This window comes from Salmo salar, chromosome 11, assembly GCF_965601325.2.
Source record: "Salmo salar chromosome 11, fSalSal1, whole genome shotgun sequence".
In the NCBI taxonomy this organism is placed as follows: domain Eukaryota; kingdom Metazoa; phylum Chordata; class Actinopteri; order Salmoniformes; family Salmonidae; genus Salmo; species Salmo salar.
In genome coordinates, this window is record NC_138301.1 from 102,617,408 (window position 1) to 102,643,885 (window position 26,478).

A 26,478-nucleotide genomic window follows, 5' to 3' on the forward strand; every position below is an offset into this window, starting at 1 on the left:
AATTTTTTTTTTTTATCTCTCAGGCATAATCCAGGTGCCCGTTCAAACCCCACGGCGAAATCGGCACACAAAAAAAACGAGTGACATAGTTTTGGGCTAGGCTAGATTAAGCACGTGGAGTAATGAATAGGATGATGTGTTTTCACATGCAAAAGTGATAGTTTTTTTTGATAAAAACGCTATATCTGCCTTTCCAATGAAAACTAGTTTGAAAAATTCAAACATATTTTATGTTAAAGAGACGTTTCTGAACGATGCACTATGCTGCTTTGTTGACAATATGACCGAGCGGTGCAGATTACTGTTCGATTTGAGAAGGGCGCTCCTCCATCACCGTTTTTGCCCGTTCACTGTCCATCGTTGCGGACAAAAACCGGGGCACGGAGTCTTCACTACTTAACACAGCCACAAAGTCTTATTAACCCCGCCTAGTTCTACAATTGATGTTGTTAAAATCTTATTTTAAACCTAACCACACTGCTAATGTATCTTAAACTAAGACCAAAAGCACATTTTGTTTTCATACATTTTTATGATATAGCCCATTTTGACATTGTGGCTGTGCTATATAGTGGAAACCGGTGCACCACGGCTCAGGTTAAAATACTTCCTCCTTATTTCAGGAGCTAAATATGTTTTTCCTAACTAAAGATCCTTGGGACGTCCCTACCCTAAACCTTAACCGTAAACCAACCTAAGGTCGATGTCCGCGCCCCCGCGGAAATTGAAATAACATAAAATATCAATTTAAAATAGAGATCTGTTTTTTTGCATTGGTTGTATCTCAATCCACCGCATCGCTGGACATTTTTAAAGACTTCTACTTAACTGACTTGCCTAGTTAAATAAAGGTTAAATAAAATAAAATACAAATCGAAATATGTTGCACTTCAGCATTGCCAGGCGTGTGCAAAGCTGTCATCAAGGCAAATGGTGGCTACTTTGAAGAATCTCAAATATAAAACACTTTTTTGATTACTACATGATTTAATAGTGTGTTATTTAATAGTGAAGACATCAAAACTATTATTCTACAATGTAGAAAATAGTCACCAAAAAATAAGAAAAACACTTGAATGAGTAGGTTTAGCAAACTTTTGACTGGTACTGTAAATCTATATATATATATATATATATAACTATATATATATATATATATATATACTTTCAGTTTTGTACAGCAGCTTCATGCCTTCTACATTAGGTTATTCTCATCCCAACCGCTGGGGGCATACCATTTCCGGATTCCAACTAGGAGTAGTTTGTCTCGTGGAAAAAACAACCAATAGACGCTGAGCACTGTTTCAGGTTCCCTGTCGATTTTCCAGACAACCTTCCTTAGGCTAGTACACGGACTGTGACACGTACCCAACTGTTTACGTGTGTTGAATAACTCATTGGGGTAGGGACAAGGAGGGGAATTGTACTATTGGGGTGACATCCCTGTCCACATAGTATATATATTTTTGTTGTTGTTGCATAACAGAGTTGGAAGCATGGAGGCAGGGGCGTGCGACAATGCTAATGCAGGTATGTAACAAGGGACAGCATTGTTGTTGTTTTGTAACCATTGATCAGCTCTGCTTTCAGTAAATTGTTACAGGGTTTATAGTAGTCAGCATATCCGAACCGCTTGCTTTCAAGCTGCGCTAGGGTCGGACAGCATTCTTGCTTACCTCCTCACGCCATTTGCACACACTGTGTATAGACCTAATTTTTTTAATTTTGTGTTATTGACTGTAAGCTTGTTTATTCCATGTGTAACTCTGTTATTGTTTGTGTCGCACTGCTTTGCTTTATCTTGGCCAGTTCACAGTTGTAAATGAGAACTTTGTTCTCAACTACCTTACCTGGTTAAATAAAGGTGAAATAAAAAACACACCACGGAGCCTGCTTGGAAAAGGAAAAACGTACCTCAATCCAGGGATGAGAAATGCGTTGTACTCCGAATTGTCCCATTATCCCAACTGTTACACCAATAAAATTGAACAACTATTCGTTTTTAAGTAAACTGCCGTTTTCCTCCTCATGCTAACTAACAGTGGCAACAGCAGCCATTTACATTTTAGTCATTTAGCAGACGCTCTTATCCAGAGCGACTTACAGTAGTGAATGCATACATTTCATTTAATGCAGTTTTTTTGTGTGTGTACTGGCCCCCCGTGGGAATCGAACCCCCAACCCTGGCGTTACAAACACCATGCTCTACCAACTGAGCCACAGGGAACCACAGCAGCCAGAATGGCAAATTGTGTTGAATATATATATATATATGTGTGTGTATATGTGTGTGTATATGTGTGTGTATATTTCTGTCAAATTTTTTTATTGCAACAATCATAACAATATTACACATCAATACAGGGATATTCCTGTGAATGCAAAAAATAATAGAACACCAGGTGAAGCCCCTCCCATGATAAAATAAAATACGAATAATCCAGGACATCATTTGATTGGCTGACACTGCCATTCAAAATGGCTGCTGTGGCTTCTGCTGCCTAGCATGAGGACTAAAATGCCCAGTCGTTCAATCTTCTCAGTTTAGCAGTTAGGATAATGGGACAATTTGTGGTATAACGCATTTTTTATTTTGTGGATTGAGGTACGTTTTCCCGAACCATATCTCGCGCCAGCTCCACAGTGTCTTAATATACACAGGCATATGCTTTCCGACCCTAGTGCAGCTGTAAGTAAGCAGGTTGGATCTGCTGACTAGGTTTATAAAAACGTGAGACTAATAGATACATTGGTTATCGTGAGATGCATTGCATCACCGTGATTAAATTGCAATATACACATCATATAATCAGGAACAACTAGTTCCTTACGAATTATAGTACACTGTGGCATAAATACTGCACACATACCCATGGCATTCTTGTGAACAGTTGGGTTAAGGTGTTTCTCTGAAGTGTGAATTGGTATGCATATTTTCCCGTTCTCTCTTAGGTGCTCCTTTCATTGAGCAGTCCTCAGGACAGGGAGACTTGTCTGGGAGCAGTGATGAGGGGGAAGGCACCATGGACAAGGAGACAGTACCAGCAGCAGAGAGGGCAGTGGAGACTGAGAGCATGATGAAACGGCTGTTTGGGTTTGAGAAGGAGGACCTGTCCTCCTGGCATCGCTTGGTGTCTCTCCTAAACCGCCCCACTGACCCTGCTTCTCTGGGCATTTTCCGCTTCCTGTTTGGTGAGCTCTGTCATCTCCACTAAGATTAGTTACCCTTGGTGAAAATGGCTGCAGGGTCTGGCATTTTCATTTGTGCCTGAGAATTGAATTAATCGCATTGAGAAGTTGAGTTTCATATGCAAGTCAAATCATCTGCTGGTGGTCAGGTGAGTGTAGTCTTGTGCAATCTCTCTTGTTGTTCTCATCTTCTGTGTGTCTTCCCCTGTCTCTGTCCCCCAGGCACGATAATGGCTATAGACATTACACAGGAGCGAGGCCTTAGCCACCTGGACTACAAGTACCTGGATGGGGCTCCCGTGTGCCGCTTCCCTCTCTTCAGCTTCCTGCAGCCACTGCCTCTCGATTATATGTACCTGGTCTATGTGGTGATGCTCTTTGGTAGGTCAAGTTCTGAGTCAGTGATTGGAACAGCTGCTGTATGTTGTCCCCTTTGTGTGAGTTTATGTGATAGTGTTGATATGCTTTGATCTTTTTAATGTGTGCTGAAAAGTGCCTTAGACCGAGTGGCACAGTGCACCTCAGTGCTAGAGGTGTCACTACAGACTCTGGTTTGATTCCAGGCTGTATCACAATCGGCCGTGATTGGGAGTCCCATAGGGCGGCGCACAACTGGCCCGGCGTCGTTAGGGTTTGGCCGGGGTAGGCCGTCGTTGTAAATAATAATTTGTTCTTAACTGACTTGCCTAGTTAAATAACATTTTTTGTCTCTCTTTATAGGTGCTGTGGGAATCATGATGGGCTGTTTCTACCGCCTCTCCTGTCTCATGTTCATATCCACCTACTGGTACATCTTCTTCTTGGACAAAACAGCATGGAACAACCACTCTTACCTCTACGGACTCATTGGCTTCCAGCTCACATTCATGGACGCCAACAGATACTGGTGAGTTGCAGAACTCTTATGAAACCGTTACTATAAATTTGTTAAACTTATATATTTGGTTGATTGAAGTTATTTGTATTTTTCTGTGTGTGTGTTTTTGCCTGAGTGTATGCATGCATTTATGTACATGCGGTATATTATTATTTTCAGGTCAATAGATGGATTACGTAATCCCCAAAAAAAGAATGCCCAAGTGCCACTTTGGAACTACACTCTTCTGAGGTTTCAGGTCTGTGCCAAATTCTTTCTATTGAGTTCATAGAAACTTTACTACTATATCAAGGATATCTGCCTTTTAACATGTGTATGAATAACTTTGAGGACACTACTATAATATGAATATCTTAATCTTTTTCCTTGGTAGATTTTCATAGTATACTTCATTGCTGGAATCAAGAAACTGGATGCAGACTGGGTAGAGGGATATTCCATGTCATACTTGGCACACCATTGGCTTTTTGACCCTTTCAGGTTAGTTGACATTTTAGTAATTTAGCAGCAAATTTTATCTAGAGCGACTTACAGCAGTGAGTGCATATTTTTTTATACTGGTGTCTCGTGGGAATCGAACCCACAACCCTGGTGTTGCAAGTGTCATGCTTAGGGCCAGGTGTTTTTTTATTTAATTTTTTTCTACCCAGCATTACCATCGTTTGACCTTAAAAGGCCAATATGGCAACTTGTCACACCACCTGTAAATTGTCACGTGTGCATTCATTGACCATCTAACATAATTATTAATTTGAGAAAATGTTGACTTTTTAATTAGCCTTTATTATTTGCTATAGAAATACATACAAACAAATGCTGAGGATATGGCTTTTCCAAGTGCCAACACTCAAGTAGACCATCCCAAAATGTGTGCATTCATTAACACACATGTAAAGAACGGAGGCGCAGAATGGTAAAAAACAAACAAAGCATCTCCATAATAACGGACGAATCCGACACAAGACTGATATGTTCTTCATATTTTCAAGGAGAACTGGGTGAAGACGTTCGTTATTCTAGCTAACATAGTATATTTACAGGCAGTGAACTATTCAAGTGTCAATATTATTCTGAGTAACTGCACTTTCACATGCACTTTGTAGCGCATCTCCAAACACTGCATTCTTAAGAGTTGGAGAAGTTGTTGGGTTATTTCTATAACTAATAAAAATAGGCTAGACATTTATGTTCTGAAAATAGTCAACATTTTCCCCTATCAAACCCATATGTTACGAACTGACGAATACATTGTGAACTGTGTTGATTGATGTTGGCTTGTTACTGCGTAAGGATGAGACTGTCGCTATATCCTCCACAACCTTTGATGGTAGAAGCATTCTTATAATTAAATGCTAAATTGCAGGTTTTGCAGAATATATTGTTGTCTGCAAAGAGTGCCCCAGCAGGGTATTGGCACTTTTTTTTTAAGCGATATTCTAATATGGAATTTTATATATTTTCTGGTTGGATTCATAGTCCCCTTTTAGCTGTACTAATTGCCCCACTTTTATAACCTCCGATCAGGGATTGAGTCTGTTGGAGAGTGTTACGCACGCCTCTTGGTGGAGGGAACGCAACACCCCGCTACAACTCAACTCCCCGTGGAGTGAAAGAGGTGTGTGATTGTAGGTGCGGGTAAGGATGACAGAATATTACCATTTACAGGGAATTTATTTCCTTAACATGGTAATGTGGGGAAAGGGTCTGGATGGAACCCAAAGCAAAGAAAGTAAAAGTTAGAGCCCCCTCTCCTACCCACTACGCATCTATTTTTAATGCCACCTGCCGCGCTAACCAAAATACAGGAGGTGGTCCGCCCAGGACTTACCTAGTGTGCATAGACGGAGTACATACTACGGGTATATGTATGCCCGCAGGCCTCTTGCCTAAGCACTCCCAAAGTGCCTTCCCATTCCCCCCTAGGAACAAATTAAACAGAATAATACAAACTTAAAGTGAACAATTTCAATAATCAAAAACACTGAGTCCTATTGGCACACACATGCCTCAGAAGTAGCGGCTACAAAATACTTTCAACAAAACTGTCTCTGAACAACAACCAACACAGGACATCCAATAAGCTCTCTTTCTCCTAAAAGGAATACTGGCTTTTTAAGCTGCAGAAGAAGTCGGTAATTGCAGACAGCTGTATCTCCTGACGAGAGTGCGGGGTCAGAGCGCCAATCTGCAATGGGGCCAACCAATCAGCTGATTGGGGGAATCCAGGAAGCCATTTCCTGAAATATACACAAACCCACAACACAGAAACTGGGGAACGTAACAGAGAGGATCAGTTTGAGCAAAGTGAGGTGTAGAATCACTGATCTACAAATAGTAGTCCCTACCAAATAGTAGGCTTTGTGCAATTAAGATTCATATGCCACTCTTCCCCTGGTTTAGTATGCACAACCAGACATTGAATGAATGATTGGAGATAATTTCCTAGGATGTTCTGCCTGCAGCAAACCTAGTGCATAATACTGGGGAAATACTGGTCAAAGAAAACCCTCACAAAAATGAACTAAAACACCTGGCCCTAGCCATGCTCTACTAACTGAGCAACACTGGACCATACTGATGGTATTTGTCAGACTTCAATACAAATGTATTGAAGGCCATGCGCCCTCATATTTTGGAACAGCTTATATAAAACTGCCCCATGTGGGATTGTATGGATTTCTTACCCTTTGCGTTTGTCCCACAGGATGATTCTGCCTAATGAAATGGTGAGTCTGCTGGTGGTCCATGGAGGTGGTCTTTGTCTGGACCTGTCTGCCGGCTATCTGCTGTTTTTTGATGCCACACGCCCTTTTGGCATTTTCTTTGTCAGCTACTTCCACTGCATGAACTCTCAACTCTTCAGCATCGGTGAGTCTTTTCAGTCATCATAATGAGAATATCAAAATTTACTGAATAACAGAAGCTACATAATTCAACACTATGTATATACAGTGGGGGGGAAAGTATTTGATTCCCTGCTGATTTTGTATGTTTGCCCACTTACAAAGAAATGATCAGTCTATAATTTTGATAGTAGGTTTATTTGAACAGTGAGAGACAGAATAACAACAAAAAAATCCAGCAAAACGCATGTCAAATGGTATAAAATGATTAGCATTTTAATGAGGGAAATAAGTATTTGACCCCCCTGCAAAACATGACTTAGTACTTAGTACAAAACCCTTGTTGGCAATCAGAGGTCAGACGTTTCTTGTAGTTGGCCACCAGGTTTGCACACATCTCAGGAGGGATTTTGTCCCACTCCTCTTTGCAGATCTTCTCCAAGTCATTAAGGTTTCGAGGCTGACGTTTGGCAACTCGAACCTTCAGCTCCCGCCACAGATTTTCTATAGGATTAAGGTCTGGAGACTGGCTATGCCACTCCAGGACCTTAATGTGCTTCTTCTTGAGCCACTCCTTTGTTGCATTGGCCGTGTGTTTTGGGTCATTGTCATGCTGGAATACCCATCCGTGACCCATTTTCAATGCCCTTCGTGAGGGAAGGAGGTTCTCACCCAAGATTTGACGGTACATGGCCCCGTCCATCGTCCCTTTGATGCGGTGAAGTTGTCCTGTCCCCTTAGCAGAAAAACACCCCCAGAGCATAATGTTTCCACCTCCATGTTTGATGGTGTTCTTGGGGTCATAGGCAGCATTCCTCCTCCTCCAAACACAGCGAGTTGAGTTAATGTCAAAGAGCTCCATTTTGGTCTCATCTGACCACAACACTTTCACCAGTTGTCCTCTGAGTCATTCAGATGTTCATTGGCAAACTTCAGACTGGCATGTATATGTATTCTTGAGCAGAGGGACCTTGCGGGCGCTGCAGAATTTCAGTTCTTCACGGCGTAGTGTGTTACCAATTGTTTTCTTGGTGACTATGGTCCCAGCTGCCTTGAGATCATTGACAAGATCCTCCCGTGTAGTTCTGGGCTGATTCCTCACCGTTCTCATGATCATTGCAACTCCACGAGGTGATCTTGCATGGAGCCCCAGGCCGAGGGATATTGACAGTTCTTTTGTGTTTCTTCCATTTGCGAATAATCGCACCAAATGTTGTCACCTTCTCACCAAGCTGCTTAGCGATGGTCTTGTAGCCCATTCCAGCCTTGTGTAGGTCTACAATCTTGTCCCTGACATCCTTGGAGAGCTCTTTTGTCTTGGCCATGGTGGAGAGTTTGGAATCTGATTGATTGCTTCTGTGGACAGGTGTCTTTTTAACAGGTAACAAGCTGAGATTAGGAGCACTCCCTTTAAGAGTGTGCTCCTAATCTCAGCTCGTTACCTGTATAAAAGACACCTGGGAGCCAGAAATCTTTCTGATTGAGAGGGGGTCAAATACTTATTTCCCTCATTAAAATGCAAATCAATTTATAACATTTCTGACATGCGTTTTTCTGGATTTTTTTGTTGTTATTCTGTCTCTCACTATTCAAATAAACCTACCATTAAAATTATAGACTGATCCTTTCTTTGTCAGTGGGCAAACGTACAAAATCAGCAAGGGATCAAATACTTTTTCCCCCCACTGTATAGTCTGTTGTACTCTGGGATGATGTCCCATTTTGGATAGTTGCTTGTAATTGTGGTGCAGGTAGCCTAGTGGTTCGAACATTGGGCCAGTAACCGAAAGGTTACTGGATCGAATCCCCAAGCTGACAAGGTAAAAATCCGTCGTTCTGCCCCTGAGCAAAGCAGTAAACCCACTGTTTCCCGGGCGCCGAAGACATGGATGTTGATTAAGGCAGCCCCCCGCACCTCTCTGTTTCAGAGGGGTTGGGTTAAATGTAGAAGACACATTTCAGTTGAATGCATTCAGTTGTACAACTGACTAGTGGGAGAGCAAGATTATGTTATAATACTTTTATTGCATCAAATGGTCGTTTTATGCAACAGAATATAGTATTTTGTTAATTATTGTGTGTGTGTTCTACTGAGGATGGGCCTCTGGAAGATAACACTGACAGGAGTTTTATGATGTATTTTGGGTGATAAAACCCAAAGAGCATTCCAGAGCATGAGTTAATGTTTCTGTTCTATACCGTACCAGGGAGAGATGGTTCCAGTTTGGAGTCAGAGGGCCAGACACTGGTCTATACAATGAAAACTGTTGACCCAGCAGATACTGTCTGCTATGTATTATAGGTATCTTTAATACAAATCTTAACCTTGTGACCCATTCTATATATCTGTTGTTCGTCATGTAGGTTGAAAGGGGTGTATATTGGCTATAAAATACCTTTAGTTCTTTTGCCTCGGGGCTCTCAACGAATCATCTGACTGTGAATCGTCGACCAGCCATCATTATCGTAGAGCACTCAGTCGATTCAGTTTGTTTTTTATTTTTTATTTTATTTGACCTTTATTTAACCAGGTAGGCAAGTTGAGAACAAGTTCTCATTTACAACTGCGACCTGGCCAAGATGAAGCAAAGCAGTGCAACACAAACAAAAACAGAGTTACACATGGAATAAACAAACATACAGTCAATAACGCAATAGGGGGAAAAAAGTCTATATACAGTGTGTGCAAATGAGGTGAGGTAAGATAAGGGAGGTAAGGAAATAAATAGGCCATAGTGGCAAAATAATTACAATTTAGCAATTAAACACTGGAGTGATAGATGTGCAGAAGATGAATGTGCAAGTAGTGTGACTGGGGTGCAAAGGAGCAAAAATAAATAACAGGATGAGGTAGTTGGATGGGCTATTTACAGATGGGCTATGTACAGGTGCAGTGATCTGTGAGCTGCTCTGACAGCTGGTGCTTAAAGCTAGTGAGGGAGAAATTAGTCTCCAGCTTCAGTGATTTTTGCAAATTCGTTCCAGTCATTGGCAGCAGAGAACTGGAAGGAAAGGCGGCCAAAGGAGGAATTGGCTTTGTGGGTGACCAGTGAAATATACCTGCTGGAGCGCGTGCTACGGGTGGGTGCTGCTATGGTGACCAGTGAGCTGAGATAAGGCGGGGCTTTACCTAGCAGAGACTTATCGATGACCTGGAGCCAGTGGGATTGGCGCCGAATATGAAGTGAGGGCCAGCCAACGAGATCATACAGGTCACAGTAGTGGGTAGTATATGGGGCTTTGGTGACAAAACAGCTGGCACTGTGATAGACTGCATCCAATTTGCTGAGTAGAGTGTTGGAGGCTATTTTGTAAATGTAAGTTGTAAATGAGAGTTTACAGTCTAACCAGACACCTAGGTATTTGTAGTTGTCCACATATTCTAAGTCAGAACCGTCCAGAGTAGTGATGCTGCATGGGCGGGCATGTGTGGACAGCGATCGGTTGAAGAGCATGCATTTAGTTTTACTTGCATTTAAGAGCAGTTGGAGGCCACGCAAGGAGTGTTGTATGGCATTGAAGCTCGTCTGGAGGTTAGTTAACACCGTGTCCAAAGAAGGGCCAGAAGTATACAGAATGGTGTCATCTGCATGGAGGTGGATCAGAGAATCACCAGCAGCAAGAGCGACATCATTGATGTATACAGAGAAGAGTCGGCCCGAGAATTGAACCCTGTGGCACCCCCATAGAGACTACCAGAGGTCCGGACAACAGGCCCTCCGATTTGACACACTGAACTCTGTCTGAGAAGTAGTTTGTGAACCAGGCGAGGCAATCATTTGAGAAACCAAGGCTGTTGAGTCTGCTGATAAGAATGTGGTGATTGACAGAGTCGAAAGCCTTGGCCAGGTCAATGAATACAGCTGCACAGTGTTGTCTCTTATGGATAGCGGTTATGATATCGTTTAGGACCTTGAGCGTGGCAGAGGTGCACCCATGACCAGCTCGGAAACAAGATTGCATAGCGAGAAGGTACGGTGGAATTCGAAATGGTCGGTGATCTGTTTGTTAACTTGGCTTTCGAAGACCTTAGTAAGGCAGGGTTGGATAGATATAGGTCTGTAGCAGTTTGGGTCTAGAGTGTCTTCCTCTTTGAAGAGTTGGATGACCGCGGAAGCTTTCCAATCTTTGGGGATCTCAGATGATACGAAAGAGAGGTTGAACAGGCTAGTAATAGGGGTTGCAACAATTTCGACTGGTAATTTTAGAAAGAGAGGGTCCAGATTGTCTAGCACTGCTGATTTGTAGGGGTCCAGATTTTGCAGCTCTTTCAGAACATCAGCTATCTGGATTTGGGTGAAGGAGAAATGGGGGAAGTTTGGGCAAGTTTCTGTGGGGGGTGCAGGGCTGTTGACCAGGGTAGGGGTGGCCAGGTGGAAAGCATGGCCAGCCGTAGAAAAATGCTTATTGAAATTCTCAGTTATTGTGGATTTATCAGTGGTGACAGTGTTTCCTAGCCTCAGTGCAGTGGGCAGCTGGAAGGAGGTGCTCTTATTCTCCATGGACTTTACAGTGTCCCAGAACTTTTTGGAGTTTGTGATGCAGGATGCAAATTTCTCTTTGAAAAACCTAGCCTTTGCTTTCCTAACTGCCTGTGTGTATTGGTTCCTAACTTCCCTGAAAAGTTGCATATCGCGGGGGCTATTTGATGCTAATGCCGTACGCCACAGGATGTTTTTGTGCAAGTCAAGGGCAGTCAGGTCTGAAGTGAACCACGGCTATATCTGTTCCTGGTTCTACATTTTTTTTTAATGGGGCATGCTTATTTAAGATTGTGAGGAAAGCACTTTTAAAGAATAACCAGGCATCTTCTACTGACGGGATGAGGTCAATATCCTTCCAGGATACCCGGGCCAGGTCGATTAGAAAGGCCTGTTCGCTGAAGTGTTTTAGGGAGCGTTTGACAGTGATGAGGATTCAGACACGGCTAGGACATCCGGGTTGGCAGAGTGTGCTAAAGCAGTGAATAAATGTGTGCGTTGTATTGACCTGCTCCCTTATTAATAAGTGATTTAAAGATTTTGTTTAAGTATAACTCTGACTTGTGTGATAAGTTTGTCTCTCCTCATTTGATAGTAAAGAAATCAACCACCACACTAGGTATCCCCCTTTCCTTTCCCATTATCATTAGAGGATTCCATTGATAAGGAAATAAGATACATTTTCACTTGTACTGAGGGCAACATAATGCATGCAGACTCCTGTGGCCCAGAGAGGATTTTCAAAGCAATCTTTTCTTTAATGATCCACTATTTAAGTTAATCTATAACCCCCTATTGATCACAAATGCTACTATTGTCCTATATTTTATCTCCAGGTATGTTTGCCTACACTATGCTGGCCACGAGTCCTCTCTTCTGCTACCCCGACTGGCCCAGGCACTTCTTTGCCCGCTTCCCAGAAATCCTCAGGCCTGTGCTGCCGCTCACGTCGCCTCCCCCACAGCCCAGCACCTCCTGTGTTTACCCAGTGACCCAGCACACATCTACGGGACTACAGGACTTGCCCCCTGCCGCAAAGACCTCCAAAACACGGTTTAAACACAAGCTGGCAACCCTGTTCACCATTCTGTACCTGGCTGAACAGTTATTCCTGCCTTACTCTCACTTCATCACACAGGTACTACTCCTGTAGAAATGGAAGATGAGTTTACGGTGACCAACTTCTTCTAGTCCTTTCCATGTATTGAATCAAGAAATCAGCAGCATTTGATTTGAATGCCTTGATTTAAATGTCAGTTGTGAGTCACTGGGTGTACGGCTGTCAGCTAACGTTATTTCCCAACACTACGGGTTACCAGAATAATTGCTCAATCAGTGTCAACACTGCTATCAGTCTGCAGTAAACAGTAGTGTAAACTAGCTTGAGTCAGCAGAACGGTGGGGGTTGCGGAGGGGTGTGGAAGGAGGCTTTGCATTAGTGAATACTGGTCCATACATCCTGCTGTCCTGATCTGGAATGCAGTTTTGTGACTGATTGGCAAAAAAAGTGATATAATACTGTAACATTTGATATTCCTTTAAAACATTTTTTTTTTTTTTTACAAATATATATCTAGCTTTTTTCTTTTTGACCTAGGGCTATAACAACTGGACCAATGGCCTGTATGGGTACTCCTGGGATATGATGGTTCACTCCCGATCCCACCAGCATGTCAAGATCACCTACAAAGATGGAAAAACAGGAGATGTCGGATACCTCAACCCTGGGGTGAGCCATTGAACCATATTACAAATATAGAATCGGACTCATAGGAAGAGTTAGAAAGCACATGGAAAAAGGGAGGAACTTGGGGAGACATGGGGAATGTGACATTAAGGATAATAAGCTCAAGTCAATTTAATTTAACCATTCAACATCCCAACTAAACAATAAAAGCAGGTTGGGTTTCACTTTAAATTAACTACAGCATACAGAACTTCATAAGCCTACATACAGTAGGACATTAGCGATATGAACACGTCGGGAATAGAGGTTGTTCAGAAAACCGGACGTTGGGAATGGAGGTGGCTCGTAATGTTCATTAATTTACTTAAAATGTATCAAACCTTTAATAGAAAAAATGTATTGCATATTTACATCTTATAATAGAATTATTAACTTATCTGTGACATTATCTGGGAGAAGGAGGATCTGAGTACCTCATACTGCAAAACTTTTAAAGGTTTTATGACTGGTTCCATAAAAGTGAAGCAAAGTGGAAATGTTCTGAAATTGTTCTGTGGCGCACTTGTAGGTGTTCACTCAGAGTCGGCGGTGGAAGGACCATGGGGACATGCTGAAGCAGTACGCCACCTGCCTGAGCCGCCACCTGCCTCACTACAACATCTCTGATCCAGAGATCTACTTTGACATCTGGGTGTCCATCAATGAACGCTTCCAACAACGGTACTACATAGCCTTTTTGTGATCTTTTACATCCTCCACATACATAGAAATGTTATTCGCTGTACAGTTTGGTCTTGAATTCTCTCTTTCCATCCATTAGTATCTTTGACCCCCGTGTGAACATTGTGAAGGCAGACTGGTCACCATTCCGTCCAAATCCCTGGCTCATGCCTCTGCTGGTGGACCTCTCTCCCTGGAGGACCAAGTTCCAGGAGATCGAGGGCTCGTTGGACAACCAGACAGAGATAGTCTTCATCGCAGACTTCCCAGGTTTGGGGTCTCTCCCTCATTGTCTTCAATTGAGAATATTTAATATGGTGATCAGTGATTCATCATTCAAAGTCCATTTCAATCTAGCTCGTGTATGTGTTGGTTAATATTTCCTTTAGGTCTCCTTCTAGAGAACTATGTCAGTGAGGACCTGGGCAACACCAGTGTTCAGGTGCTGCAGGGCCAGCTGAATGTTGAGATAGTGGATGAGAAGAAGAACTACACGCTCCAACCTGGAGAGCAGAAGCAGGTATGATCCCGCTTCAGCCCACCTGCTTCAGCCCACCTGCTTCAGCCAGCCTGTAATGACACCCTTCACCTGGATGACAGCTGTGTACTGTAGTCATTATCATGGGCTGAAACTTACTGTTAAACATAAGGTTCACATTCCAGTTGCCACGGTGTGGCTAGGAGTACTCATTGTGTGTGTGTGTATGTGTGTGTGTGTGAGAGAGCAGCTTCCTGCTGGGGCCTACCATAAGGTGTACACAGTGTCTGAGGGGCCGTCCTGCTACATGTACATCTACGTCAACACCACAGAGGCAGCGCTACAGAGGAACTTCACTAAGCTGTTTGAACTGCAGGAGCGGGTCCGCAACGGAACAGGTCAGGTCTTAAATATACACACGGCAGGAATTAACACATACAACAGAAACTAACACACATGATGGAAGTGATGAGCTAACACAGCGTTTCGCCCCACAGAAACGGAACCCCTCCCTCCAGAGCTCCAGTCGCTCGTCACTGGAGAAAATGAGGGGTCAGAAGCGATGGATCCTGTCGTTCAGCTATTCCTACGGCGACAGCGGAGGATGAAAGAAGTAAAGAAGCGCAGAGAAGCCAATGTGTTCGAAAGGCTGAACCGGTTTACTGTGAAAAAGTACTACATGTTGCGTCGAGCGTGAGTGTTGTTTTCAGTGCAACTACCAAAACTCATGACAACCATGTGATTCCTCCAGCTTCCACATGTATCCTGCAGTGGCTTGGTTTAATGTAGACATTCACTTTGTAGGAGTAAATGTCATAGACTAAATATAAGGCACATGTGTTTGAGTGTATCATGCTCTCTGTGTTGTAGGTTCCTGATGACAGCCATTGCAATGCGTAACCTGGCGGTGGGCCTTCCTCCTCTGGAGCAGCTGACCAGGGAAGTGGCCTTCGCGAACATGAAGGAACCAGAGACGGAGGCCAGCCAGGACCTCAAGGATGAAGTCGGCCACGATGAGCTCTAGGCGTGTGTAAAATAATTTTACGTGAATGTGCTTGAATGACAGAAGGCGCTAGACTGTTACTACACTGGGTACACCAACCCAGTATCAAAGGATTTTTATTTGAACGGTTTTGAACATTTGGAAATGTGAAAGAGAAATTACTTTAATTGTTTGGGGGGAGGTGGGGTAAAGGCCGCATTGTATTTGAAAATATGTTTGAAATTATGCAGGGGCATGTTTCTGATTTATCTTATGACAGATCTTGCAGTTTAACTGAAAAAATACATTCCTAGGTTGTGCAAGATCACATTGTTCTTTTTGGTCTTATTTTGATATTGCCATAAGTATTATATTTGAAAATCCAACATGCACATTTTTGCAATCCCTGAGGTCATTTTTTTTTTTAGACTGACTCCAGTTGTGAAAAGTGGTGATCAACTTTATATGCTACAGGTAACTGCCAAAATAAAGGAAACACCATTTAAAAAGCCCCTAAGGTCGATGTCCGTGCCCCCGCTGAAATCTAATTAGCATAATAAAACAATCTCCATAAAAATTGTCGGTTTAAGCCAGAGATTTTTTGTTGTTGATTTGGATGTGTCTCAATCCACCGCATCCGCCTATGTAACACTTCTGCATCTGTGGTGAAAGGTGACAGCGCTAGAGCGGTGTTTGTCAGACCATGAGACATCCCAAAAATCTGTCTTCTCACACAAGAGTCTTGGAACTTCTGTCTAGCGTCCGAATAGTTTGGGCTACAGACACTAATATGACCCCTCTGTGTAAAGGTGAGACTCTCACGAACACGTACATGTCGCTCACAAGACTCATCTGAAGGTCCCCCGGTACCAGTAGAAAAGAAATGGATGTGCAGTATATATGGAGACTGTTTAGTACGTCCCAAAAAATGTTTCCTGATGTTTTTTATATCTCAGATATAGGATAGACACTTCAGAACAAACTTCCTTTTAGAGTTTTATTTGGGGAAAGTTAGATTCACTACATGGAACGTTATTCATTGTGTTTGTATGGGCTAATAGCAGTAAGGCCAAATCAAAAAGCAAAATGTTCCTTTGTATGACTCTCTTATAGATTAATAGGGTGTTGGGCCACCACGAGCCACAACCGATTCAATTCACCTTGGCATAGATTCTACAAGCGTCTGGAACTCATGTTGGAGGGAGGTGACTCAATTCTTTGAGAAGTTGATGGTGGTGGAAAACAATGTCTCTGGCGCTGCTCCAGAATCTTCAACAAGTGTTCAATTGGGTTGAGATGGCCATGGAATATGGTTAACAAATTTCATGCTCATCAAACCAGTTGGTGACTGCTCGTGCCCTGTGGATGGGGGCATTGTCATCCATTCGGGGCATAGCCATGGTAACCAAAATAATGGCCTGCCCAGCATTTTTATACATGACGGGATGATATTTGCTTAATTAACTCAGGAACCACACCTGTGTGAAAGCACCTGTTTTCAATACACTTTGTATCCCTCATTAACTCAAGAGTTTCCGTTATTTTGGCTCTTACCCGTAGCTTTACTCTGAGGCCAAATTATGAACATTGTTACCATTTGCATTCCAAAATGCAGTTGGTACTTTTCAAATAAAGAGCCTGAACATGAAATAAATGGCACTCAGTGTTTGAACTTAAAAGCTCATGACCATGCATGTTTCAGATTTTGTAAACCTTAAAACATGGGGAAAATGTAAAAGTTATGAATATGTAGTCAACACAAATGCCAGGAAGTTTCACTCGTGATTTGAGAAAAAAAGAAACCATTATGGAAATGTCATGCTTTATTGCCGTCAGTCTTAATCATGATACTTTACAGAATACTGTGCTCTGCCTAAAGTGCTACAGTATCATTACTGGTAGGGTGTCATGGCACAAGATACATACTGTACAGGACATACATATACAAAGTAGATACAAAAAAAATAATTTTGCTGGATTTGTCAACACAGGCATGACTATCTCAGTTGAAGTGGACAGTTCTATACAAGTTTACTTTTCATTTAACAAATGGAAAATCCTCTACTTTAAAGCTAGAATCCTTAGTTATTACCAGGTGAAGTCACACATCAAAATGAAAATATACTCAAGCATGTTATTTTTACCTATAAAATGTGTGCTTTATTGTTTTCTTTGGCAACTGTGGTATAAGCGGCGTAAACACCTGTTCTGTACATTACCCTGGAAAAATGAACCTCGAAGGGACTGCATCATCCATTATGTCCAAGGTAATGTACTGAAAGTTGGCGTTTATCCCTTACATACATTGATTCTTGAAAAATACAACTTAAAAATGCCTAACAGCCGTACCCCATCAGAACCCAAAATATAAGCTTGTTTTAATCCAATGTTTGTAAATGTAAACAAACTATCCTCAAAACATAGTTAAAACGAATATTGATATCAAAGATGGTCAGTCCTTGCATCCATAGCTCCGTCTATGAATTTGAGAGTGGCAACATTTCTCCTGCCCCATCCCTCAGCTTTTACTGAAACGGATGCAGGATTACCACTGTTGTTTTAATAAAGGATTCTAGCTTTAAGTGTGTTAATGTTCACCCCGGTCTCAATTCAGAGACCACATCGGATAGAAATATCAAGGATGGCAGAGAATTCTAGTCAATAGAATGTCCAGACCATCCTCATGTCTTTTAGAGTATCTGTATTATTAGCCATCCATAATTGTCTAATGAATGACAAGCGCAAAGTAATGTTTGACCAACTAAGCTTGACTTACTACGAAAAAGCATCAACTGTGTATGAGGCTTATCAATTACACACACAGCATTACCATATGCGGAACACTACAGCATCACGAAGAGTTTAGATCTGTACGGCTTCAGTCATTTTAAATTGGATCAAAACTGACTGGCGTGTAAATGGCCTTGTAAGTTTACAGCAGCAATCCCAGTAGGTTTACAGCAACAGTCCCACATTCAAAAAGAGCAGTAATGAACCACATTGATCTTCTTTAAAATAAAAGGGACACACTCAAAGTTGAGATAAGGCAGACCAATATAAGACATCTTATTACACTGACAGTACAAGTTCAGCTTCCCTTTTTATATTTCAGCTTTCTAATCACCTGTTTGACGTGTTTGATCAGTTGCCCTTCATTAATTCATAGCTAATATATTAAGAGTTAAGTGTTTGACCTAGTGATGTTATTTCACCGTGTAAAACTTCTCAAGGTCTCACCTTAATTTGAGTGAAAGACCATTAGTAGGTGGATACAGCCTGTGGGTCCATGAGGCTGAATATATGCATATGCATTATCTTAAATGTTGTCATAACATCATGATAGTATTCATCTTTGAATAACAATCATTCAGAAAATGCATTTCTTTGAGGCGTTTCATCTAAAATATTATCAAGATATCCATTAACACAGAAACAAACCACAAAATATTATATCATAAACACAACTATTAGAATGTTTACAAAATTGAGACTCTTACAAGCTGTTCATTTCTTAATCTTCTCTTTCTGAGTTAGTAGTAAGTCCTCCAAGCTGGCATACAGTAACTCTACCTTGGTTGAAGGTCTGGGTAGAATATTCCATGTATCACTCCTTCTATGACAACATTTGAAAATGTATCTATGGGGAGAAAAAAAGCTAAGTAAAACTGATTTGTTCTATACAATATTACATTCCCGCTTCAAATGATTATTGTATTTACATGATACATTTGTATTCTAATGAGCTTCTATTTACATATTGTATTACCATTTTTTTTATATTCTTATTTGTCGCATTATTGAGGGGGAGCATTGTGTATCCTGTGCATATGACAAATAAACGTGACTTGATTAAATATGACAAAATAGATCTTTAATATTGCAACCATATTGATTGTATATTCATGACCAGCCTGAAGATGTGTAAAGGTATGTTACCGTGAGTGGACGGGAGCATGTAGGGGTCTCTATGGTACAGCATTGCTGGTTGGTGGGTCAGTTTACTAGAGAGGCCAGAGAGAAGGAGAAGTTTCACAAGTCTAATAAAGCCAATGTTCTGACAAAACTATTCAGAATAGTTAGCAATCTGAACTTGCATTTTGACATTATACTTTGTGGAGTTAGCCTACAACACATTACTACTATAAATCTAATCAACATAAAATCACTTAACGAACCTTGCTTCTTCAGATTCAGTTTCAAATGACCTTTAAAGAAAGAAAAAGTTTGGGGATATTATATAGAGGAACTATTTTCCTGCCCAGATGAGATGTTTTAAAAGTAGCCTCGCTTTTATAGGGCACATTGTATAAAAACTCACCCACAACTTTCTGTTTTTGTCAGTGAGGGAAAGTGGCGGATGTTGAGGAAATCCAGGAATATCTTTGGGAGAACTTCATTCTCCATAATTATAGCCTGTTGAATAACGGACACAAGAAAAACAAAAGCAAATGGAAGTCTGGGGAAAAAGGTCAAAGTGGTCCTATTGATACAAAAGATTGAGTGTGTGTGGATTCAGAATATCTAGTCAGTGTAGCCCTGTGGTTGTATTCTCATTACCTGTAGATAGAGTTCCAGACCATGTCTTCTCTGCTCCAGAACTTTGGGAATCCAGTTCCGTACATGCTTAGAGGGGATCTCAGGCGGCGTCATACTCTTCTTCAGCTGAAAGAAGCAAATATCAAATTGAGCATGGTCACAGGGCAATCTGTGGATGAGGGTATAGGAATCTTTCAAAGCCTAGCTCAAGCCGATTCCACTAATTATCACCCCACAAACCTAGACCAGCCTAACAATATCATTGACAATGATGGCTCAGGATGTTGCAGAGTACAATATATGTTTAGAAAGTAAAGTGGGCTCTGTTCTTGCACCAAGAATAGAAGTCAGTCTTTTGCATGGTCGTGACAGAAAATAGTCAATGGTACACAAAAACTCACTATTTTATGGAGATTATGAAATTCACTGTAGCGCTTCTTCACTGTATGCTGTCTGCCATTCATTAGCACGTCGATTTTAAAGACCTGGAGATGACAAAAGAACCACAGTCATTATTAGGAAATGTTAAATTAATGTGAATGTACAGGCTGAAAGATATGACAATGATTTGAACAAATTCCCATTTGACAGTCATAGCCATTTAAAACAATACACTAGTTGGACAAAACTGCTCTTTCGTGACTTTGTTATCAAAATGAAACAGTAGGGAGTTTCACACCCTGTCAGGGCTATCAGTCAAAATCTGTTTTAAAGGTCGCTGGTCAAAATTCCTAGAACGGATCACTCCCAACCGGGGTCTTCTCTACTCTCACTCTAGCCACGTCAAGTTTGCCTTGATAGTAGCTAACATTGCCCAAATTGAAGTAGCTAAGATACTCTTGGTTTTTAAGCATGTGTTGCAAACCTGCAATGCTATGATTGTGGTTCTGCGGTTTTTGCACAGGCTTAACGTTACTGGCGCAGAGGACATTCAATATCTCTTACCGTGTACCCTTTCTCAATCGGATTGTCCTCTGAACGGAACGATGGAATGAAAATCCTGACGTTATGCATTTTGGAAAAACAACTCCAACACTAAATGCATGAAACCCTGAGATATATATGAACTTGCAAACACATAGGGAGGTTTTGGTAGCCAGCTAGCTAGCTAGTTACATTTCGTTGAAATGGGTTCTTCTTCTTGTTTTGACTGTAGCGTATGGAAGTGACACTGCTGCTCTCTACTTGGGTGGAGAGGTATTACGACCGCGAGCCTCATTAATCAATCAACCAACACAATTCGTATCTCAAATGAATCAACTGTGTGAAAACCAGCTACAATATATTTCGAGGGTTTAAATAAGAAAACAAAATCACAATGAATGTCACAATGATTTATTCAAGTAGATTTCCTGGAATACATCAAAACGGTGCAGTTATATGAGCTTTTTCATTGCATAAATATCAAACAAAACAGGACAAAAGAGATAGCTAGCAGACTAACCATAAGTAAACGCATTTCACAAAACAAATGAATCCTAATTCTGCTTGAATATTTGGTTCAGAGCACAGGCACAGTATGTACAGTATCCAGTACTATATGGGCAATACTTTTACTCAGAGATGGGCAACTTGTGAGCAAAACATTTTAGTGGCCCACCTCTTGACAGAGGATACATTTTAGAGTTAAGTTCCAGCAATTCTACATATTTTGCCATGGGGCGTAGAGAAAATGTTGCAGTTTTAAAGCAAGTTTGCTGCAATTCTACACATTTTGCAATGGGACTGAGAGAATATTTTGCCATTTTATAACTAATTTCATGCAAAATTTGGTTTTTGGAAGATGATTCCTGGGCCTACAAAAAACTGATCTGTGTACTGCTAATATATACTAATTTCCAAACCCTTAAGGTCATTAAAAAAATCTCAAGTGACCTTGAACTTGAGTTGTAAACATACAAGCTATAGCAAGCAAATGTGAATAATTATAGGAAGAATGGATTAAAGGGATGATATGTTTGACGTAAACCACATACAACGATGAGGGAAATATGCCATGGTTAAAAAAAATTGTATCTCACCATGCTCTACATTTTGTGCTCTTTAAGCAAGCTGAAGATGGATTCCATACAATGTGGTGCTGAATATTGTAATTGATATGTAAAAAACAAGCCATTTCAAATTATGGTGGGGTTTTAACATCTGAAATTCAATGTATTTGGTTTAGACCTTTTAAAACCAACTATAGGCTATGCAATATAGAGGCTATACTTTTCATTCTAAACCTATCAAGTAATTACAGAATGGCTTTACAAAAACATGCTTAATTTAGGAATAAAATGAAACTTTGAGTTTTTTCTTTTTTACATTAACCGGAAAAATTGGTCAACTGTCAATTTGGTAAGAGTATGGCCATTTTTACATAATTGCAGTTATCCATGTGTGCTTTATCCACACATTTGTACAAGGCATTGGCTGTCATTTGCTGCTATGGAGTTTTCACAGAATTGCTTCTCAGTGGTTTGGAGAGTGACATCCCCCTCTTAATAGCTGAGAAGAAAATAATAAAGAATTTCGTCACATACAGCACATACAGCAAAACACACAGCATAATATTTCCTGTAATGTGAGTTCTGATTATTAGATGGTCACAATAAGTTTATAAAGGATTACTGTCTGGTACACTACAGTGAATAGGATGCTGAGTAATCATGTTTTGAAACTTGAGCTGGTTTCCTAGACCTATTCCTACTATCAAAAGCATGCACATTGTTATGCAAAATGAGATGAGGGGTTCCAAGACTCACTGTGAGACGTGACATCCTGACACATAGGCGTAGTTGCCAGTATAGCGGACCTCACAGCGCACAATGTTGTTGCTGTAGTCAGACTCTGGAACCTGATAGCTGGGGTTCACACTGATCTAAAACACAAAAAGAGTAAAAAGGGTAGAAGTACAAATGTTTCATAGCGTTTCATAAAAACAATTGAAATTCTTCTTAGAGAGATGGTATGGGAATATGTGACACAGTGTTCAGCTACAAAGTGCCAATAATGTCATCTGTTTTTGTGACAAACCTTCAGGACATAGTTCCCAGGTTTCACATCTGTAATATCAATCCACTGGCAGTCGATGTCTGCGTTATAGGTATCATAACATCCTGGACTCAGGCCCTATAACCAAAGGAGCAACATGAAACCTCTGATTAGACAACAGTAAGAAGCACCTACATGCCATTACAGAGTATCAGGGTTGGGGTCAATTCCATTTCAATTCCAGTCATTTTCAAGAAGAACATTGAAATTCCATTTATGTTCAATTCTTTTAAATGAGCAACATGTGGAATTGGAATTTGGTTTACTTTCTGAATTGACTGGAATTGAAATGGAATTGATCCCAACCCTGCAGAGTATTTAACTGCATGTATGTGTTTTGCTGGACATCATACCCTGGTACTAAACAACTAGTTATACAATCTAGACATACAAGAAGAGCAAAATTGGCACTGTCCAGTTATTAGTTGAGAGACGAGATAAAGCAGGAAAATCATCCATGGTTGGACATTTATGATTAATTTTTTTATTAGGATCCCCATTAGCCGACGGCAATGATGACAGCTAGTCTTCCTGGGGTCGGATTGTCAACATGACATAAAGCAACAAGGGTTGTGTTGGTAACCTGGGTGTGTGAGGTGCAAGCAAAGCGTCTGTAGTAGCCGTAGTCACAGGAGCTGTCCTCCAGGCAGAAGCTGGCCTTGTGTCCCTCAGCCACACTCCTCCCACCGGAATCCAGCAGGTCATAGTGGCTGAACTCATCCATGCTGTGGTAATGTCTGGAGAGAATCAGGACAATGGAGGTTGATCAGTGTAAAATAACTGATTCAATAACTTGGTCATCACTTTGGCTGGCATTCAATCAAACATGCACTGTAGAAAAATTAAAACTTGTTGTTCCAATGCTGAGGAATGCATTTTTTAAGGTTTCAGGTCAAGATCCAGTCAATGAGACTGAGACTTACAAATCAGTTATACAAAAACCAACTACAGGATGTAAGTCAATATGTTAATTGGAACTCTGCCAAATGTACCCCATACTTGCTGATAGTACATCATGTGACTTACTTCAGAGCATAGCTATGGGCTGAGGTAATGTGAAATGCAGACTTCTATGGAATCAAGAGAACTGGCATATTTTGAATGTATTCATTAAGACAAGGTTTTAGACTTCTCTCTATGAAGGTTCTGGCTACACATCCAGAATCACATTTCTCATGTGCAGTACAAGTTATGTTTTGGAGTCAAATATTTTGAAGTGGAAATTGGAGTCAAATACATTGCCATAAATTGTTGCATTGCTATATTTGACAGACCAATGAGTCTGATGAGACCAGTATGTTAATGATCAATAGAAGGACATTCATCTACTCTGTAAGACAGAGAAGGAAACAGAAAGAACAGCACAAACAGTGTTTGTGTAACTGACAGATAGAGACAGAGAAACATACAGATCTGGACATAGGTGGAAAGTCATATAGACAGACTGGGAGAGACTCACTGGTGACAACTGTGCCATTCCCAGGAGTAGCGCGGTCTGCTTGGCAGGAAGTCAGCTGTCCCCTGGTTCTTCACACGTTGTGGGAACCTCAGAAGCATGCGGGTGTCATAGTCTCTTGCTCTGTAGGCTGAACTGCCCCACCAACACAACATCACAAACTGAATACACTTTGGACACAGAATTGAATCGACTGCATTTATAATCCGAATACCTTCTTTTCAATAAAGCGTATGGTCTCAAATTTCTGGGAAAGGTTTGGTACAGCGAGTAGTGATTCCTTTCGAGAAGGATATGGTTGTTTGCGTTAGTTTTGATAATGAGTTTACCAGTTTGACTAATGATGATTTCTCCATGTAAACTGAGGAGCGTTTAAACGGTTTGTTGAATTCTACCAGTCGACCCTTACAACTGGCAGCAGGAAGCTATTTAGGGCAACCTTAAACCACAAACACTCTACAGTTACAACTCACATAACCTGACTCACACAATGAAGTTGTTGGACAATAACCTTGTCTTTAAATCCGTAGTGTTTGTTCCAATAGTACCTTGACAAGCAGTTCTCTTCATTTGCACATCGGAGGTTGTACATAGGAACTCTCTGGACATATGCAGAGGCTTGAACGTAGTATGCATCTGGCACAAGATCAGGCAGACCTAGAGGATATGTATTTGTCTTAATCACAAGTTAATGTTATATGAAGAAAAAGAATAACACAGAACTTATCTTTTTAAAGCTACATGTACTGGGAAAATAATTCTGCAGCAAATGCATCTCAAATTCCAACCAATTCAACCATTCTTACCGTTCTGATGGTACCTGGTGCCATACCCAGGTCTCTCTCTGCGTCTGGGACTCTCGTACACGTCGTAGTAATTGTAGTAAGGATTATCTGAATCTGAGGTCTTGTATGGGTTGTAAGGATCATCCCCTGCCATCACGTCTTCTCTTCTCGGCGATGGGGACGGTTTGTCCTGTGTCCCATTCGTCGTGCCATTCGCCTTCGTTTCTGCATGGCCACTTGGATGGGCATCCTGTTGCTGGTGCCCCTGTCCCCTAGGGGGCCTTGGAACTCGAGGTGGTATCCAGCGCGGACGCGCTCCTGTGCGAATAGATGAGGGAAGCGGTCTCGATGAATCAGAGGGTTTGTTGGCTTCCCCATCGCTAATGATGGTGACAGGTCTCTCCTGGGCTTGCTCTTTATCGGCGCCTCTTTGCTTTGGTGGTCGATATTCCGAGCCGTGACTCAGAAGGCTAAAAACTTTACCGTTGTGCGCCCATTGTATTGTCTGACGTAATGTACCTGCGGCTTGGTTATTTCCTGGCCTTGTCTCTGGTGGATTCCGCTGAGATTGGACAGCTGGCAGTATGCAAACAAATAAACATACGTGCGCACACGCATAAAGCGTGACAAATGAACGCACTCCCATAATACAACTAATTAAACTAAATAGGTTATGACTGATAATTACAAATAGTTTAATTTATGTGGTATATCATTTTCCCGTTGAAAATAAAGTACATTCAATTACTTTTCAAAGTAAGTCTAATTTACACTACATTAAATGCTGAAAAACCTGCACCAGTATTGCTATGTTCTCCACGCAACCTCACATCGTTCTGTCCAGAGCCTAGCAGATGCGCTAAGAGTGGGGAGGAGGAGGAGTTGAACATATGAAGTTTCTAATTCCGTTGTTATACAAGCCCAGAATGGCATGGTGCTCATGTAACAGCTGGATGGATAGGCGACTTGACGCCGACCCTCTTAATGGGTCTGCTCCAGAGTTTGATAATATAAAACCACGTGTTATGTTTTTCTTGCGCTGTCTGACGTTATTATAAATGTCAGACATGTGCGGTGTAATTACCATGAGTTGCAGATGTGTAGCCTACAAACTAAACATGTTAACTAACTAACCAGTTAAATTACACATATTTATATATGAAACATTTTCAACAGGTCCCTCAGTTAGTAAAATAATCCCTATGTCACCTTGGTCATCAAGGTGGAATCACTGATGTGTGGACTTTGCTAATGACTGCTTAGGCCTTGCCAGAGCACATCACAGTATAAGCACATAATCACAGTCACAATGCCTTTCTGCAATTACCCCACCCAGGAAATACATCTGGGAGAGAACACACACACACACAATTTTATAAAGTCAGACTACTTAAAACAATTCTGATTT

The 26,478-nt window shown here is 41.3% G+C and overlaps 3 protein-coding genes and 1 non-coding gene across 4 annotated transcripts; 1 reads left to right on the forward strand and 3 right to left on the reverse strand.

The window, feature by feature from the left end:
- The first annotated feature begins 1,278 nt into the window (after nt 1–1,278).
- Nucleotides 1,279–16,936, forward strand: ggcx (gamma-glutamyl carboxylase). Its single transcript, XM_014128514.3, has 15 exons — nt 1,279–1,530; nt 2,953–3,192; nt 3,412–3,570; nt 3,910–4,075; nt 4,226–4,304; nt 4,440–4,546; nt 6,771–6,934; nt 12,227–12,528; nt 12,988–13,119; nt 13,646–13,797; nt 13,898–14,067; nt 14,187–14,317; nt 14,526–14,673; nt 14,773–14,968; nt 15,146–16,936. The coding sequence occupies exons 1-15, from the start codon at nt 1,497–1,499 to the stop codon at nt 15,297–15,299; spliced, it is 2,334 nt and encodes a 777-aa protein (XP_013983989.1). The 5' UTR covers nt 1,279–1,496; the 3' UTR covers nt 15,300–16,936.
- On the reverse strand, nt 2,154–2,229 carry trnat-ugu (transfer RNA threonine (anticodon UGU)). The gene has a single exon. It is a non-coding gene; the product is annotated as a tRNA-Thr (tRNA).
- Nucleotides 16,937–17,062: 126 nt separating the features above from the next.
- On the reverse strand, nt 17,063–20,963 carry LOC106563194 (sorting nexin 24). Its single transcript, XM_014128515.3, has 7 exons — nt 20,739–20,963; nt 20,195–20,278; nt 19,815–19,919; nt 19,576–19,670; nt 19,433–19,462; nt 19,194–19,258; nt 17,063–18,894 (listed from the first exon to the last, which is right to left on the reverse strand). Exons 1-7 carry the CDS (start codon nt 20,805–20,807, stop codon nt 18,824–18,826), a joined length of 519 nt encoding a protein of 172 aa, XP_013983990.1. The 5' UTR covers nt 20,808–20,963; the 3' UTR covers nt 17,063–18,823.
- Nucleotides 20,964–21,112: 149 nt separating this feature from the next.
- On the reverse strand, nt 21,113–25,980 carry loxa (lysyl oxidase a). Its single transcript, NM_001140223.1, is given in 7 exon segments — nt 21,113–22,283; nt 22,541–22,656; nt 22,812–22,907; nt 23,413–23,566; nt 24,289–24,420; nt 24,834–24,942; nt 25,092–25,980. Coding segments are annotated over 7 exon segments (1,239 nt in total). The 5' UTR covers nt 25,717–25,980; the 3' UTR covers nt 21,113–22,276.
- Between the last annotated feature and the right edge of the window lie 498 nt (nt 25,981–26,478).